The sequence below is a fragment of the Falco cherrug genome, chromosome 5, assembly GCF_023634085.1.
Source record: "Falco cherrug isolate bFalChe1 chromosome 5, bFalChe1.pri, whole genome shotgun sequence".
Lineage (NCBI taxonomy): Eukaryota > Metazoa > Chordata > Aves > Falconiformes > Falconidae > Falco > Falco cherrug.
The window spans coordinates 23,428,865-23,446,781 of record NC_073701.1 but is presented as its reverse complement, the minus strand read 5'-3'; the positions used below and the strand labels follow the sequence as shown (position 1 = coordinate 23,446,781).

At 41.9% G+C, this 17,917-nt stretch overlaps 1 protein-coding gene across 1 annotated transcript in view; it reads left to right on the top strand.

Annotated features, from left to right (window-relative positions):
- CACNA1C (calcium voltage-gated channel subunit alpha1 C) overlaps positions 1-17,917 on the top strand; it is a 493,743-nt gene that overhangs the window by 434,214 nt on the left and 41,612 nt on the right. The window contains exons 31-32 of the mRNA XM_055711046.1: positions 491-574; positions 1,217-1,300. Of these exons, the coding sequence (XP_055567021.1) occupies positions 491-574; positions 1,217-1,300 (168 nt within the window). The remainder of the gene's footprint in view (positions 1-490; positions 575-1,216; positions 1,301-17,917) is intronic.

The following is a 17,917-nucleotide window of genomic DNA, read 5'->3' as shown; positions in this document are numbered from 1 at the left end:
TTCCCAGTGCCAGCGCAGGGCGTTACATCTGGAATATGGACTGGTGGATTGATATTCACACTGGCAGAAGGGGAGCTGTTTCTTGAGAGACCTGTATGACACCATTCCTGTACTCTTTCCCCAGCCAAACCTAAATCAAATGGGGAAGGGCGCTGTGTTGCTAGGAGTCGGAGATATCTGGAGGAGCTGGTCCTACAAGCCCTACTCCTGTGAGCAGCCATGCTCAAAGTGATCTGTGGGGCTTCCCTTCACTCCCCATCCCACAGCTGGAGGGGAGGGATGGCTGCCTGGGATCACATTAGCTGGAGAGTGGCTCCTCACACAAGTCAGGGATCCCAGGACTGGGCTACAGCTTGAGACGCAACAAGTAGACTTAAGAAGAAAACCCCTTGAGGTATCAGGGCAGTAATTCTAATGGTAATTTTGAACTGTTTTTGTCTGTCTAACATTCCTTTTTAATCCCCATCCTGCCTGCCCCTTCCTTATGTAGGGTTACTTTAGTGATCCTTGGAATGTTTTTGACTTCCTCATCGTAATTGGCAGCATTATAGACGTCATTCTCAGTGAAACTAATGTGAGTATTACTCTACCCTCCCCAGGATACCACCACCTCCTCCTCCTCTGCTGTTCCTTCTTTCTTTCTCTCTTTCTTTCTCTCTCTTTTTTTTTTCTGGTTTTTTTCCCTCTAGTCATGCTTTTATTGAACTTGCCGTCGTCCTTCTCCTTCTCCCAGGGAAAAAAAAAGGAGGGGGGGGAAATGCCTCCTTCTTTTTCACTTGTCATAGCTCGCCCCAAGGCTGTGACTGGTGAAAGCGCACAGAGTTTGGGGCATGTGTGCTTTTTTTCCCTCCAAAAGGTAGACATGCTTGAGTGTAACTTTCTGACTAACCAGGCTTTTGTTGATACCCTCCATCATGTGAAATGTTACAGAGGTTTGAACAACCAATACTGTAGAGTGGTAAGAGACTATTTAATATGCCCACGTAACCTCTTTCTTTTCTTATTTTTTTCCTCTTCTCTCCCTCTTTCATGCTTTTGTTTTGTTTTATTTTGGTTTTTTGTTTTATTTTATTTTATTTTTTACTTTTTTTCCCTCTTTTCTCCCTTTCCCTCTCTCTCTCCCTCCCCCCCCTCCCCCCTCCTTCATTCTTTCTTTCTTTCTCTTCCTTTCTCTCTCTCTCTCTCTCTCTTTCCTTGGCTTCTCTGCCACATGCAGCACTATTTCTGTGATGCATGGAATACATTTGACGCCTTGATTGTTGTGGGTAGCATTGTTGATATAGCAATCACCGAGGTGAACGTAAGTAGCTGGCGTCTGTCCATGATCGTGCCTGCTCTAACATTCATTTGCCTTTCCCGGGTTCTTTTTGGTTTTTTCCTCCCCCTTCCTCCTTTCTTTTGAGTTTGTTTTCAGAGCTTTTTGTTTAGTTTTGAAGCGCTCTCTCTCTCTCCTCCTCCCCCCCCCTTTGTTTGTTTTGTTTTCTTTTTATTTTGTTTTAATTTTTGGAACGACTTAAAGGACTTTTTGACTGTTGCGTCATTTTCTTCCCTTCATAACCCGCCTGGCATGAATTAAACTGTATAGCAGGAAAAGTGATGGGAAACGTGGAGTGTAAGTGAAAAAGCTATTTGTGCCATGGGAAGCTGCTAGAATAGTCCCAGGCCAGCACTTTGGTCTACTCAGTGTAATGCTTTGCTTCCCATGGCAGTTCAGTACTCTCCACCCCACAGAAAGCTAAACGTCAGTTCTTTCGAGGTAGAACTGCGGGAACCAAACCAGGAATCCTCCCTGTGCCTCGTCACCCAGGCTTTCTCCAAAAGAAATAAAGACCAAATCATCTCTGTTTAGAGGAACCTGCTCCTAATGTTCCATTACTTATTTGAAAAAAGGTAAATCAAATAAAAACAAAACAGAAAGCCCGAAGAAAAACAAAGTTTCAACCCATTTTTGGGGGGTTTGCAACCCGGTTTGCTCCATCTCACAAATTCCACCGGCACAATTGAAACTCATTGGCCCCACTAGCACCCATCTCAGCAGACAGGTGAAGGATTGAATGAGCCACGGAGACTGAAATGAGCAGCTGGTGTTCAAAGAATAAATCACATCAGGCAAACTTTTTCCTCTGTCTTTTTTTGGAGGTGGATGGATGTAGAATTATAGAATAAATAGACAAAGGACAGGCAGGAAATGCACAGATTCCCAAAAGAAAGACTACAAAGGACCCACTGGGTTTGTGAGCACAGACAAAAATTGCATGGCAAAATTCAGCTTAGCAAGGCCAGGAAAATAGAAAGATTGAAAGAAAATTGCTGTAAATATGTTAATGAAGAGCAAATCAATCATGAATTGCAAAATGATGTGGCTGTTGAATAAACATTCCAGCTTGGAATTGTTATGTACTGTAGAGGCAATCCATCGCAAGTAGAAAAGTGATAGCATAGTTTTCACTCAGTGCTGAGTTTAGGGAAATATGTAGGCAACATTTTGAAAAATTCAAAATGCCTTACTTAGAACTTTCCGAACAAAATATTTTTTTATCTTGGTTCAACCACTTTTCTTTTTTTTTAATTCTGAAACAGGGACATTTATCCAAGTTGTAATATTTTGATTTAGAGTAAATGAAATATTTTATTTGACACTAGTCTATGTTCCTTGTCTTTTTGAGAGAATGGAAAATAGTTTCTAACTGAAAATGAACTTTTATCTTGCATCTCTTAAATTTTCCACTTTCCGGACATAGAAAGTTGCTTACAAAATTTCCCCTAGAATGTTGTAAACAATTTTGGGTACCCTTTTATTAGAGAGATATTAGGATTGGGCTGACTTTGTAGAGGGCAATTACAATGATCAGCAGGCTGAAGTTGTTAATTTTAAAGAATGAAATGAAAGCTTTTTGTATGCCGTACTAGTTGCAAGAAAACTAAATGGGGAACCTGGCAATAGCCTTCAGAATGTGGAAAAGGTCAGTTCTCATCCATAGAGGCAGAACTGTAAATGGTAATTGAGGAAATAAGTACAGTTAACTGGAGATGAATTAGGCTAAATATCAAGAAGACTTTCCTGACTGTTGTATTTGAATCTATACAAAAGTCTTCCAAGCAGAAAGGAGGGAAATCCTTGTGCTTTGATAAATAAATGGAGGTCTATCATAGTCAGAAACCCTGTACTGGAGGGAAAATCTAATGGATCCTTTGGAAGAAATTCACAGTAGTTTCCTATAAATTAAAGATCTTTTTACATCATGGGTTCAGTCACTTTGATATACATCTCATTAAACTTTAGTCATCTGAGAGGAAGACAGATAGTCACTCAGGCCTCCTCTTACTGTCCATGGAGAGAAATGCATCCCCCCCCAGGCCAGCTGGTGTCTCCCTGTATGTGTCTATGACAGGGGAAATGAATTGCTCTTTGGAGGTGCCCATCCAGTGACTGGTGAGTGTCTAGGTTTGTTAGGTTCGTCTAGACACCCAGTGCTCAGAGAGTAAATTTAAGTAGGATAAATCACATTTGTTCTTAGTAGGTTGTCAAGAAGGTCACGCTGCTGCTAATTGTGCGATGTTCTGATCTTCAGTCTCCAGGGCTATCCATACTGGTGTGCTTAATTACCACTGACAAGGCACTCTCTCTTTTCTGTTCCCTATCTAAATTCAGGTTTGTGCCAGCCAAGGCCCAGAATCCAGCTTTTGGTTATAGAAGTCTATGAAAAATGAGGGTGTGCCTCTGTCCAAACAACCATCACCTGTCTTAGTTGAGGAGGCAGCAGGAGCGGCCCTGACTTTTAGGAAGGGTTATGAAGAGCATTGCGTGATGGTCCCTCTGTTTCCTCTAAAGAATCCTTTCCTTCTATACAGTTTTTACAGATTTCTGCACACGTCTTTTTGTTACCTGGCATGTTTAAATCTTCTCTTTTTATCTAGGCAAGTCCTTTGCTACTAGTTTCTAATGTTTGTTACTAAAAACTTGCACAATCTTTTGATGCACTGATAAATGAGCAGCAGCTATGGATTGAGTTTGTTCTGAAATGTTCTGAAATCCCTTTGCACTTATAACCCTTATTGAATAAGAGAATGTTTTGTATGTTGGTTTGTCCTGTTGGATTCCCTTCCTGCTAGCAGCACTTGATATGTTACATCTGTAGCAAACGGGCTTTGGAAGTAGCAGCCCATCTTGGATGGACAGTTGTTATCTTCCCAAGCAGTGTGAGGCAGTTTCTCAGATATACTCCTCCCCTTCTCCTCAGGAGCTTGTTGCTTTCTTGCTGTTTGTGGGTTTGAGCAAACCCTGCCTTGTGTTTCTGTATACTGTCTTGTCTTGTTCCAAGACACCTGGCGTCCGAAAAAGAAAGAAAAAATAAACCCTAAAATGCCAATAAATTCCACTAATTGGAGACATTTAGCCTGGTCAGGTGCAGGTAAGATGTTTCTGTCCAACTCCTTAGAAGCCGAGGAATATTTCTGGTAGGGTCTTGGAAAGTGCTGCTTTTGGAGCTAAGGGACAGTTTTCATTGCGGTCAGTTAGGGGAGATGGAGGTACCTGGCACAGGTTAGTCTGACGTGGCCATAGAAATGTAAGCGTGAAATGTCTGTGAGGTTCACCAGACGTTTGCATACAGGGGAAGCATACCCAGCAGGTGCTGAGCTGCGATAGCTGTAGTTGCGGTGGGAACCCTGACTGACAGGCTCCACAGTGTGCATGTAGGTATGCGCTTGCATCTATTTGTGCATTTCCCCATGCTCTGTTTTTTCCTTTTGACAATTATTTTTGTTTCTTGAAAAGGAATTTCCCAGACTAAAATCTTCGTTAAGATATATGTGAGTGTGCATGGGTGGATCTTCGTGTGTGCACTCCATCGGCTGTAGTTAATGTTCCTGAATGTGTTTGGATGCCTGTGTACGGGCTACAAATCCATGGGAGAGTGAGCAGACATGAATCCATGTGCGGGGGAAAGAGAGAGTGAATGCAAGCCTACGTATTTCATACATATTTGTGTTGTGAATGGTTATTGATGGAGGCACATAGGTTGTTGTGTATGAAACTGAGTCTCTAAACATGTTTTCTGAGCCAATGTGGCTATCTTACTGTGCCAGTTTGATCTGCTTATGGATGGGTGTTTGTATCTGAGAGTTTCCTGTATGCAGGCATGTTCATCTGCATGCCGGTGGGTGAGTGTACGCTTGCATGTCAAGCTCAGCATATTTTTGTTAGCATGGCTGTGCATTCAAAAATAGTGAGAAGGCATGTACTCATGAGGTAAGCCCCCAGTTTGCCTTCAGCATTTCTGAGTCCTTTAGGAAGCCTCCATTTAAAACACCTCCATGGTGTGGAGATTGTCAAGTGGTAAGTCCAACAGCATCACATTAGGCCCACTTGCTTACTGCAACGTGGGAACATCTCCCAGGTCCCCTAGTCCCACCAGCCAGCTCCCTGTACAGACACATGGATGTGCATCTCACACAACTAAGTGCATGCAAAGGGCACAGGGCAGGTTAAAATCTGGTGGGTTTGAAAACTTGAGAGAGTGGCACAGTTTCCACCAAATTCACTTTTAAATTGCCTTACTTTCAGGCTGCATTTTCAGAGCCTTGCTTCTCACCGAGTGTTAAGATAACTAATTTCCTAGTCACAGAATGAAGATTTTTCAGAACTTACTGGAAATACTCAATTGCTCTGTTTTGGGCCACTCTTAAGCCACTTCATAAGTAACTAAAGAGGGAAGGGAGGACTTTTTAATCTGCTGTGTAAAAAATAATTTCCAAGTCAGAGACCACATCTGAGTGACAAGAGTGTCAACTCTTTTTAAGTGCTAAGACCAAGAATGACTTTTGGGAAACAAGATGGAAGATGTTGTAATATATAGTGCCTGGAAAGCAGGGCCTGTGGCTTGTATTCCTTGGACTTTGACTAGATTCCTATACCTCAGTCTCCCCATCAGTAAATTGGAGATTACTTTTCCCAATGTTAAGAAAGCATTGTCATTAGTGTTTACAAAACCCTTTAAGCTCCTTAGAAGAAAACATTAAGGTGGTAAAAATCATCATCATCATCATAATAATAGGAAAAAAACATATTACGGGGGTTGAATAAAAGCCAGAAAAATTGGAATGTATTATCGCAGAAGTATCCCAAGGCACAGGCTTGCATTTGCTTCCTTTTCACATCAGCAGACAAAGCCTGGAGTGCTGTGAAGCTGACTGACAGCCTGCTGTCCCCTCCTCCAGGCAAAGAAAGTTGCTCATTACTATTTGTTGCACTGTATCAAAGGGGGAACTCAAGTTTAATTTGTGCTCGGTGGTACAGTGCCCAAAGTGATGGACTAAAACCAGTCAGACCCTGAGTCACTGGGAAAGCTGCTAATGCAACCTCCTTCCTCTCAGTCAGAGAGAAAAGCTGACACCTCTCTGGTCCCATGGGGTCCTTTTTCATTCACCCTTTCCCATGCTGGTGTCAGAGCAAAGATGTACTGTGGCTGAGGCTTTGTTTGCCACCGAAGCGATGGCCATAGAGGTGCCTGCTGAGCTGGATAAGTCCCTGTGGCCAGCCAAGAGGTTGGCCCATCCAGCTGCAGGGAGCAATTCACAGCATGCAGATGTGTTTGAGTTACAGAGGCATGTTCAGGTGGGAGCATGTGTGTCTCCAGAGCACCAGCATAGGTACCAGTGACAGTGTGTTTGATTGTCTGTCTGTCTTGAAAGAATGTCAGGGAGGAAGGGGTTGTGCCTACTTGTGAGCCTGGTGCCAAGGGCTTCTGCCAGTGCCTCTGAGCATGTCTGCATGTGCGGGTACCTCGTGTGCATCAGCTGTGTCTGGGAGTGCATGAGGATGACTCAGCAAAACCATCTGGACTGGTATCCATCCTGCCTGTTCCACTCAGTGACCATACTTGCGTGTCTGAGTGTGTCTGTGAACACTGCAGGACAGAGGGAGAGATACCCATGACAGGTATGCAGTGCAGTACAGGAGACATGACAAGCCAGGGGGGTGTGCATGGATATGAGATGAGAACTGTCAGGGACAAGGGAATTGGTGACTTGCGGGCTTTTGTGAAATAATGGAGTATTTCCCTGCCCTCCTGTTGTAGCAGCACACATTTGCCTAAGAGTGAGCATTGCGACTGGTTTGAGGGTTGATGGAGATGGTGGGTTTTTTTAATGGAGGAGGTGACAGGAAGAGAAAAAAAGGAAAGTACAATGTTATGTGAGATATTTGATCCAGGGCGGCATCTGGGAGACACAGGACCTGGGTGCTTCAGGAAGTAGCACCTCTATGAAGAAGGTTAGAGAAAGCCAAAAGCCATCTTGCCCTATGAGTTCCCCTAGAAAACATCGGTCAGGTCTATAGTTCCCAGGTCTGCTGGGCAGTGGTTTGGTGTTTGTCTATCAGATATTCAGGAGAACTGAGTACTTCATATCTTGCACTTCTGTAAAAATTTCCAGATTCTGGTAGGAAGTCAGCAGAGGGTTGCAGCTTGGTTGATTCCTGAGTACTGATGCAGTAAGGCCAGAAAAGTACCTAAGCATCCAGCTCCCAAGAATACTTGGAGACCTGTGCAGTGATTTCTCCTTTAGTCATTTTTATTTCTGAAGTAAAGCAGCTCAGGCTTAAACCTGGCGCATGGGGCCTTTCCTTACAGTCATCTTGCTTTTGATGTCGAGAGGCTTCATATGATTTGTCATGGGCTCCTGCTCCCATTCTTTGGAATAGCTGACAGCCTATACTCAAGTCTCCCTCTCACCTTCTGCTGCACTTCTCCCTTTTAACCCACCCCCTGCCTTTCTTCCTTTTCTCCCTTGCTGTCCTCTCCCTCGTCTCCAGCCACACTAAACCTCACAAGTTCATTTTCACCCTCAATCAATGTGTCTGAAGGCAGAGAACCAGTGGCATAAATCCTGCGGTCCTTATTCAGGCAGAGCTGCCCCAGGGCATTTCACCTGTGCAAGGACCAGAGTGGTCGCCCCCTGTGACACAGTCCTATACACACACACCCCCGCAATGGGAGCAAGGATCGGTGGAAGGACGACATACATCTAGCCTGCACCTCAGTTGGGACTGGCATTCATCTCTGTCGCTGCGTCTGTCTGTCTTTCTGTCTCTGCCTGTCTGGTTCTCTCCGCTTCCGTGCCCTTTGCTGCTCAGATTTTGGCCATCAGCTGCCACTGGACACAAATCTTTGCAATTCCTGGAACGCACAAGTTCGTTTACCCAAACCTCCCAGAAGAGGTAGAAAACATCTCCCTCCCTCCCTCTCTCTCTCTCTTTCTCAAATGCTGTCTGAGTAGCAGAGGCCTCCAAATTATGTAGCAAAGGGCTGGAGAAGCACAGTGGCTTCTTTTGACATCTTGTGTTGTCATACCCTTACTGCTGCCATCCTAGAAGTTGTGCGTAGTCCTGAGCTATCCCTGTGTGCGTGTATATGTATGTATATATGACTTGTTTTCTTTTTGGGAAAACTACTGATAAAATTGATGGGGGTGGGGGTGGATTTAGTTTGCTTTTTCTAATATCTGGGGGTGATTTTATCATAGGAATAATCCAGGTAACACACCACGGTGGCCCCAGCTTCTGTATGTAGGAAGCCAAGTTGAAGCATGGTTGTGAGCTGTAGCAGTGGCAGTTACTAGTGCTTTATTTTGCCTTTGGTGAACATCAGGAGAGCTTCTCTGAACTCCTCCCCAAATGAGTCTTAGATTGATTTGAATTTGATCACCTACCATGCTTAATCAAGAATTCTGCTGCATGTTTTTCACCCTGTGTTGGTGAGAAAGAAGTATGGTAACACTATCTGACCACAACCATGTTTGAACGGGGGTTTTTTTGGGTTTATGTATGTACATTTCTGTCATGAAGATGGGGCCTCTTTTTTTATTCTCTTTTGGCTTAAAAACGTTGATATTCTGAGTGCATTTCCAGAGTTCATGATGTGATTTGCCCATTCAAAGTTAGGTGATTTTAGTAACTGTGCAAGTTTATGTGTAAGGAAACCTATATGAAACATGGGCAAACAGAAAAAAGTACATATTTTTTGCAGAAAATGGAGATAGTAAATGCAGATGAGTCCTTCCTCAGTTTACCTGAGTATTTGAACTGTTACTGATGACTAGCAGTATTAGCACCATATGAAGAAAGCATGTAGCTCCCACTTTGAAAGACTCACCATACTACCCAGTTTTGAGGAAATACCTCAATATTGTGATTTCCACAAAACTACTTGTTATACTTGGCTTCCAACATTATTCCAGGTGTGTGGAATAATCAGAATGTATTTTAATGCAGGGGAGATTTAAGAGTAGCATAAAAATAAATCTGCCTTATTGGATAAATTTAAGAAAAAGAAAGTTATATAGCCCTATAGCTGTAAGACTTGATGCACAAACCAGTCTGGAGTCCTTCTGAGTGAAAATGTTCAGACCTCTCTTTAAAATGGTAGGGCACAGTGTCTTACTGACTGCACTGAGGAGTGACTCGTGCTTGTAATTACTGTGGGCTTTCACATACCCAAAACCTTGGTGGGTTTTAAGACTTTTAAAGAAGGAATCCTGTTTTCTTGTTGGACTGTGATTTATTGCTACAATAACAGTAATAGCTAATAGTAGGAACAAAAAGTACCACAGGCCTTGTCCTGTGTTGGTTCAATGGTAAAATGTGTGATGTATATTTCAGTACAAAGAGCTCTTTAAAAAGCCTACATCCAGATTTTCTGACCAGCACTTAATTTTTCTTGTAATTTTTCTACCACCTCACTTTAAAAAAAAAATACTACAATGTTCTGGTATCAACATTTGTGATATAATACAGTTGTATTTCATTTTCCTTTTAATTCCAGTATGTTTTCCCACAAAGCTAGTTAAAAAGCTCAAAAGAAAAAATAATAAAAAACACTAGAACTACCCCAAGCTGGTTATATTTTCCATTGGCTTGCTAGCCAGGATAAATCATTTCTTTTTGCCTAGCAAAAGTTTCTTTTAACTTTCCCTGAACTCTAGTAGAGATTGTATCTTTATATGTATCCATAGAAAAATCTGATTCCTTAGATAGCCTCTGAATATATTAATGTTAATTAATGATAGCTCCCTAAACACCATAAGTTAGATGGTCAAAAAAGTGCTCAGGTGAGTTCAAATCCAGCTAGTTCTGTCATCTAAGGCAATTCCTTGAAGAAGTGAAAGATGTTTTCTGGCATTTAATTCTCCTTTTTCTAAGACCTACTTTGACGAGAACGCCCAAGGAACTTTCCAACATTGCTGTTCTCCACACACAGACTGCAGTAATAAAGTGTGCACAATCCCCTGTATTTCACTCATTCAGTTTTTCTGAAAAAGGTTCTGTTCTTCATCCAAATTACAAGACCTTTTAACATTGGGCCTCCAAGACCTCACTGCATGCACCATCTCGTACTATTATGCATATTTAGAGATCTGCTAACTGGTTCCAGATTGCCCTGCCAGTTGCAATGAAAGCAATGAAGGTGACAGAAGAAAGGAAAACACAAGTATTTTACTTGTTTTCCTCTTTAACTTTCTCTTCTCCCCTATCTTCTTATCCCTAGTGACTTTCTCCAAATTTTGCTGGAATCTTGGGTGGCAGAAATCATGTTTCCCATTCCCAGGAGCACTAGGAATAGTTTTCAGCAAGGCAGTCATTAGTTCCCCTTTACATACTGTATCAGTGATTTTTCTTGTCTGTGTTCAGCCCAGATACTGTTAGTCCAGGGGAAAGGCTGCTTCCCTTTGTGAAAGTTTTTGTGCCAGGCACTGGGCAGCAGTTAAGCATGGTCATGGGTACCATTTTGCAAACCCAAATGCACATTAACAGGAATTTTTAAGGTTCACGTTATATAAAGACCTGATTGGAGTTTTTGCTGGTAGGCAAAATAATGTGGCCTCCAGGCCAGGTTTGTAATCAAAGGTAAACATGTTTAAACTAATCCTACCTTTTCTAATACAGTCAATATATCAACCTCATTTAGCTCCTGCCCTGCTCCTTCTACCCTCATATGTACCAGCCAAGCAAACATAACATGGATTTTTTTATTTCTCACTAGACAACTCTTTTCAAAAAGGCTGTGCTCTTACCTTCCCTCACTGATCTGCTCTTTGTGGAGACTGTTTAGCACAAAATGCCAAGAAAATAACTTCTGCTTCATATATATTCCTAGACATCTGCTAAATGGGACCCATTCCCTGATGCATCCCGATGACCTAGCTGTAGAGACTGAATTGCTGCTTACGGTCAGCTGATTGATGGCCAAAAAAGTGGCTCCAGCTCTAATTGCTAGTAAAACTGTTGCAGAGTAATGGGACATCCCAGCTAGTCACATCCCAGTATTCTCTCACTTTTAAACTCAGAAATAACAGAAGTGCCGTCTGCTGAGCCTTGTCTGAGTGACTGGGAAAAAATCTGCTTCACCCAAAGTCAAATCAAGTGACATCTTTTCCTAATATGAACAGATATGAAGGCAAAGATGCCTCAGTAGTAAAGAAACACTGGTCAATAGAAAGACACTTGTCAATAGAAAGACACTAAAAGAAATCGGTATTTAGAGCTAGGGATTTTGAGGCTCAGCTGTTTGCCCAGACTTGAACGGGGTAAATCACACACAGTGAGCGTTACATATAATCCAAACTATCCCTACTATTTTTTTTTAACCAAAGAATTCATCAAATCAATAATCATTTGTCCTTGGAAAGAGGTGTAGAACAAAAAAATGTTGCGCAGTAGCTTTGTAACAGCTAGCTGCAGTCTCCATATGATCACATCTAACGTGCTCTGATAATGCCTGTGATTGACATTTCCAATCCCAGAATGGCTCATAGGCTTTGTTGTATCCCATATTAACATACAGAAATCCAGTATGGCTCTGAGGCTGCTGTCTTCCAGGAAACATTCTGCATCAACATTAAATAACTTTCTAATTTCAAAGGCAATGAAAAGACACAGCCTCGGAATTAAATACTAACTGCTACAAATCTCACATGAAAATGGTCCACAAGAAACTCTTTCCTTGGGCTGCTGGTATCTCTGGCTATCCTCCTTTGAGCAGAGATTCATTACTCAAAAGTAACAGAGGTGAAGAGTTCACCTGTATCTACTGTTTCTTGCAATCCACATTCCTGTTGCATTTGAATGAAGGTGGATTGGGTTTTCTTCTGTTTTCAATGGCTTGTGCAGTTTCTTTCAGCACCTTCATCAAAGAAGAAGATGGTTCATTCATCTTCACCCTGTCCCAGAGTCTCTGGGCTTGCCAAAGGAAGGGTCCCGGCAAAGCTGCATGCAGAGTCTCTGATCTAATGGACTGCTTGTCTTCCTCCCTGGAAAAACCTGCTCATGAGCTAGTCACCATCTGGCTCCATTAGTCCCCAGAAGAGTTACCATACTAAGGAGTGGGTATTTTGCTGCAGACCACAGCCCTGCCTCTGACCCTAACACCACCAGTGTAATTCCCCATCAGTTATACAGGAGCTGCAAAGATGCTGCTGAAGCTTCCTTCTGGATTCACGTTCTCCTGCCAACCACATCACAACAAACCTTTCGTACTGAGCTCCCAGCAAACCTCTTCACACATGGAGCCCAGGAAATTCCAAAGGTCTCCAGCCTCCTTTCTGCCCTAGGCAGATGAGGCTGCCCAGAGAAACCCCAGTAACACCAGTACACAGAAGGCACCAAGTTTCAATCTGTTCTTCATTTTCCCTTCTTCCTTAGCCTTTTCCCAAAGCACAGAATCCTATCAGCTAATTAATAAGTAATTAACAAATAGCTGCGGAAGTACTGAAATGTTCAGTGCACTGAAGACAAGCACAGCCATGACAGAGGGACATGCTTGTGGGAGTTCACTTAATTCCTCATCAGCCCCCAGGGAAGATGAAGCCAGTAGATGTTACTGAGCCTCTCAGTACTAATGGAGTATTGCAAGGTGTTGGAGACAAGGAAAGCTCCTGCCTACCTGTGTCTCGGGAAATTCATCTTAGAGAAGAGCTCTGCTGCCATCATCCTTTCTGAGACAGGCTGTGGGATGTTACAAGAAACGGCAAAGTCAGTACTTGAAACAGCACACAACAGCATGTCTTTAAAGTAACCAAGACTGCTATGAATGCTTTGAACAGTCTCTTCTTTTTCATTTCAAGATCAAAATCAGCGGCACGGTCTTAGTACACAAGAACCTTAGCTGGCCAAGCCATGTCAGAGATCGTCTCCCTGCATGCAGCCTTCCAGATCAGCTGTGCTTTCACAATACTGGTACAGATAAGAAGTCAAGCTGGTGGATTTATTTGGGTGTTTGGGATGGGAGAACCTGGATATGAAAAGAACTGACATTCAGAATGAGTCAAAACCAGATACAGCCTGTGCTTCTTTTGGAAGACCAGCCCCACAGATTTCTCTTCCCTCTGTGCCTCCCAGACAATGAAAATAAAAAGGAAAAGAGAATAATGATCAATGTAATAGAGAGGTAAATCTTCCTAAAGAGGTGGAGGAACAGGAGACTGCCCTTTCCAGCACAGTGATAAACATACTGCTGGGTTTGGTGTTTAAAAGCCATATTAACTTTGCTATAGGAAAGGCAGTGAGGCACATTTGACTACTTAGGAACAGCAATGAGAAAACCATTGGCATGGATGGTAACAGAGATGAGGAAAGCTGGAGACCTGGGAACTCTAAATTTTCACACTTGCTTTCTCTCTGTCTTGCTTAGTGGTCTGGTCTGTTCCCAGGGTCACCCCCCTCAGTCTGCTCTGGGCTGGGACAGCCTGATTGCCTCCTTCGGGAGCCCTTGCCCTGTGGATCAGGAACTGCTCAAGTGGAAAGGCAAGCTGAATTAAACCAGTCCAGTTTGTCACACATGGCTTCTGGCAGAGGTATTCAAATCAGCAAAAGCTCTCCTCAGATGATACTCAAACCAATCCTTAAGGTCACTTCAACTGTAAAATGAAAGCAAAAGGTCCTGCACGCGAGTAGTCTTTCAACATTTATTTTCATGGCTCGGTTTATCTTCAGAGCCTTCCTAGCCAGATGCTCTAGGGCTTTTTTTGGCTGCTTGTCCCACAAAACACAATAAAACACAGGCGAGCTGCACCTGCCTCTCAGAGTCAGACCAGGACTTGTACCTGAAAGATGGAGCACTACATCTTTGATAGTGTTTAATATCTACTTGTTTCTCAGGAGCCCCCCAGGCCTGATTACCATAAGACTTGAATTCATCATTTGCCCAGAGCTAATGACAAGTATTATTAAAACATCCTGAATATTGAGAATAATTTGCATAGATATACTTTACCAATTGTTCTGCTTTTCTGAAAGTCATGGGAAAAAATAGAGCTTTCCACTGTGTAAAAAGGGACTCTTCATTAATTGTCCAGTAATTGTCAGTCTAGAGTAATCTGCATAACCAAATTAAAGCAATTTACTTTCCTTATATTTACCTTAAGCACTTGGAACCATAAGATTACTGTCTGACAATTTCATGGATATATATATATGAAATTAATTAATAAGCTATTCAAATTGGTATGATTTGCATATTTGAAGCTAATTAGAAAAGCGAGCTCTAGAATTTCAAAATCTTAGAATATATAGGAAATGAAGGGAAAAAACTGATAGCTGCAGGACTCATTTGCTTTAAAAGTTACCTTGACCTTATTAACTGTGTTTGAAATAGGCTTTTGTTGCATACGGATATGTTAATATTTCCACTGAAATCTGAAATCGTGTGGAATCTATGTGAAGTATAAATGCATATATATTGCATTTGTCTGAGCTGGCACTTGTTGTCTGTTGACCCACACGAGTAAGTGCAGGCAGAAATGTAACGGCAAACTTCATTGCAGGTGTCACGTTTTTCCTAATTTGCCTTATTGCACCAAATAAAATTTTAATTCCCTAGTGCAAGAGATTCAGTCTCCTCTGCAGAGCTTTCTGAGGATTAGCATATTACATTGCACTGCAACAACTCAGAGCTTTTTCCAGAGAAATCAACAAGGTGTTTACCATTTGCCCCAGTAAAGGCAGCATCATACACCTTGATACCCTGTTTTCCTGTAAGATGGCACCCTTTTCTAATGGGCATGAAAATCAAACTTCAATTTATGGAAGTGATCAAAAAAGCCTCTGGTGCTTCACCCAGATTAGAGGTATAGGAATGCTTGGGGGTTTGATCCACAAAATACTCTTGTAACATTTTTTTCTGTTTTAAAATAGAATAAAAATTTAAAATTACCATATTTTCAGTAAAAGATCATTCCAACAGAAATAAATGAGGAAAATTGCTTAAGTAAAGTAGAAACAGTTTAGTCTGGGATAGATTTTTCATAGTTATATAACATTTCTAATGGAAATGAAAACTCAAAATGTGCAAGGACAAAACATGAGATTTCAATCTTACATTTCTGAAATGCTTTTTTTCAAAATTGACATGTTTCTACAGAACATTTCACTTTCAGCATTAGCATTCTGCTAACAAAATATTTTTGTAGGAAAAATAAAAATTCTGGCTAGTTTTATTCAAACTATTCCCATAAATTCTCAAAGAAGAAAGCAGAGTTTGAGCAGATTGACTGGCTTTTTTATTATTTTTTTTTCCTGCTAATAATTTGATTTCACTGTAAGTTGTGGGAATTGAGAATTATGCCATCTGCAATCCAGTAGTATTCCCTGTCAGCAAAACACCAGATACATTTCTGCCTGGTCTTATAATAACCTCACACACTTTGGTGGCAGGTGGATTATTCCTAGAGTTCTTGTGATTAAAACCACACGCAGCAGTGGCAGACAGATGATTCTGGAAGGGATTGTGGTAACTCCCCAGCGTAACAGCAGGCTATATCCTGCCAGCAGCCAGGTTGATTTGAAACCCTGACTTTTTCCAGTGCTCCACAAAGACTTGTGTTAGCCAGCCTCCTGAGGTCACTTCAGACTTTTGACACGACAAGCGCAAAAGAAAGTCTAGTGTCTTCTCTTTTATCATGTCTCCATGGTACCGGAAAAATTCTAAGCCTCCCTTTCACCTATACTTTGGTAAATTCTTGTTCTCCTTGAAGTTCAAGTCCTTGCAGATCCTATCTCAGTGTGACCCACATGTGTGAAAGAAAAACCTCCAGAACAGTAGTGCTGTTGGCTTGCTGTTGCTCTATTTGTGCCCTCTACATCCAGTCAAGATGAAGTGGCCAAGCAGCTGAAACAGCCCTTCAGTTCTTTCTCACTCCCCATAGCAACAAAATCAAATCACTGTGCTCATCAGGAATACCTTAATGAAACTGGTTTTAATTCCCTTCAAAATCTTTGTATGATGTGCTCATTTCCCCAGAATGTCTCTTTCCACCCTTCATTTTGTGCCCAAGAAGGTCACAGTTGCAGTATGACTAATGTAGGCAAGACTCTTGGAGGGCCTGAACTTGAGCTTGAAAAGACCAGTATCCTAGAGCTGCAAAGGAGCTAGCTACACAGCATTGCAGCCTGCTCAGGCAGACTCTACAGTGTGGATTCTCAGAGGCATCCTTCCTGCAATGAGTAGAAAAAAGTAAAAAGTGAACATCTATCATACTCACTCACTTCCTCACAGGAGAAGGCTACCAGACCAATGGACAAGTTTCCAACAGATACAACATCTTCATAGGTAACTTTTCATCTCCAAATGTCCACAGCAATGAAGGAAACATCTTAGCAGACATCCATCACCAACAACCAACTACTGCAAGTGGTCTTCTTAAGAGCTTCATCCACAAGCCCTATTTTGCTCAGTGGAGAAATGCCATTATAGATTGTTTGTCACAAAAGGCAACATAAGCATATGACCATTTGTTTTCTTGAGAAATATGAAGATACTCTGTCATATCATGGTGCCAAAATCTCAAACGCGTATTGCCTCTCATATCCTCAAACCTGGGGCTACCAGGCAAAATTAGAAGGCTGCCATTGTACCACTGCATTGACTGAGACAGCTGTAACAAAGCAATAGTAACACTGTGCATTTGCCTGCTTAAATGTTCCCCAAATTAAGGCAGGACAAGTTCTTCACAACATAAAGGCTGGATTCTGTCTTGCAAAAAGATTCCTCTCTAGAAATGGAAGAAGTCTTCTCAGAAAGTAAAAATCTATCAGCAAGGAAGTTTTACTCCTCAAATGCTGGGAAAAGATCAGTTTGGATTTCCTAGGAAAGACTGGATCCTCTGAAGAAGCTGTACTCATCATCTTCGGTGTGTCCTGTGGTGTAAAAACATTATTAACAACAATGGTGCTAGTAGCGGGAATGCCACCTGCCTGTACTGTCATCTCAGTGGCAGTCAGGCTTCTACAACTACTGAAACATACTTACCCAGCAGTCAAGGAGCCTCATTGGATATATTGTTTAAATATACGTTGTGCAAACCTAATGGAGCTCCCCTTCAGGCATTTCTAGGTGCTCCTTCTCTGGATAGCCATTATAGTTGTCAGCAAACCAGCCAAAAGCCCCAGGGAAGTCAAATCTCTTAACATGATCCTCCATCTCCAGTGTTCCACAGGGATGCGGTGGGATTGATATCTCTTCTCAGGACTTTTCTACTGAAACTTACATTTCAATCTATTTATTAACAGACCTTATTGTTTTCTTCCAAATCTTTATCTATCCAGAAGATATTCTAAGCCTTGCATATTTTCAGGGGGCTTTGATACTAACATGATGATACATTTTTTAGTCTTTTTGCTCATATTTTTGCTCCTCTTTTTACAGCTCTGAAAAGCCAAGTCATCCCTTCTCAGAATTTCAGAATGGATTACATTACAGCATAAATATTGTATGATATTGACTGTTACATATTGCCCTTGAAACATTGAAACTGATTCTCCTGGAGTCCAAGTTTTATCCTTTCCTAGCTTCCAAAGCATTCATGCTATAATCAGGATCTGGAAACCCATAAACACAACCTGTTAAAAATTATTTCCTTGACTTGA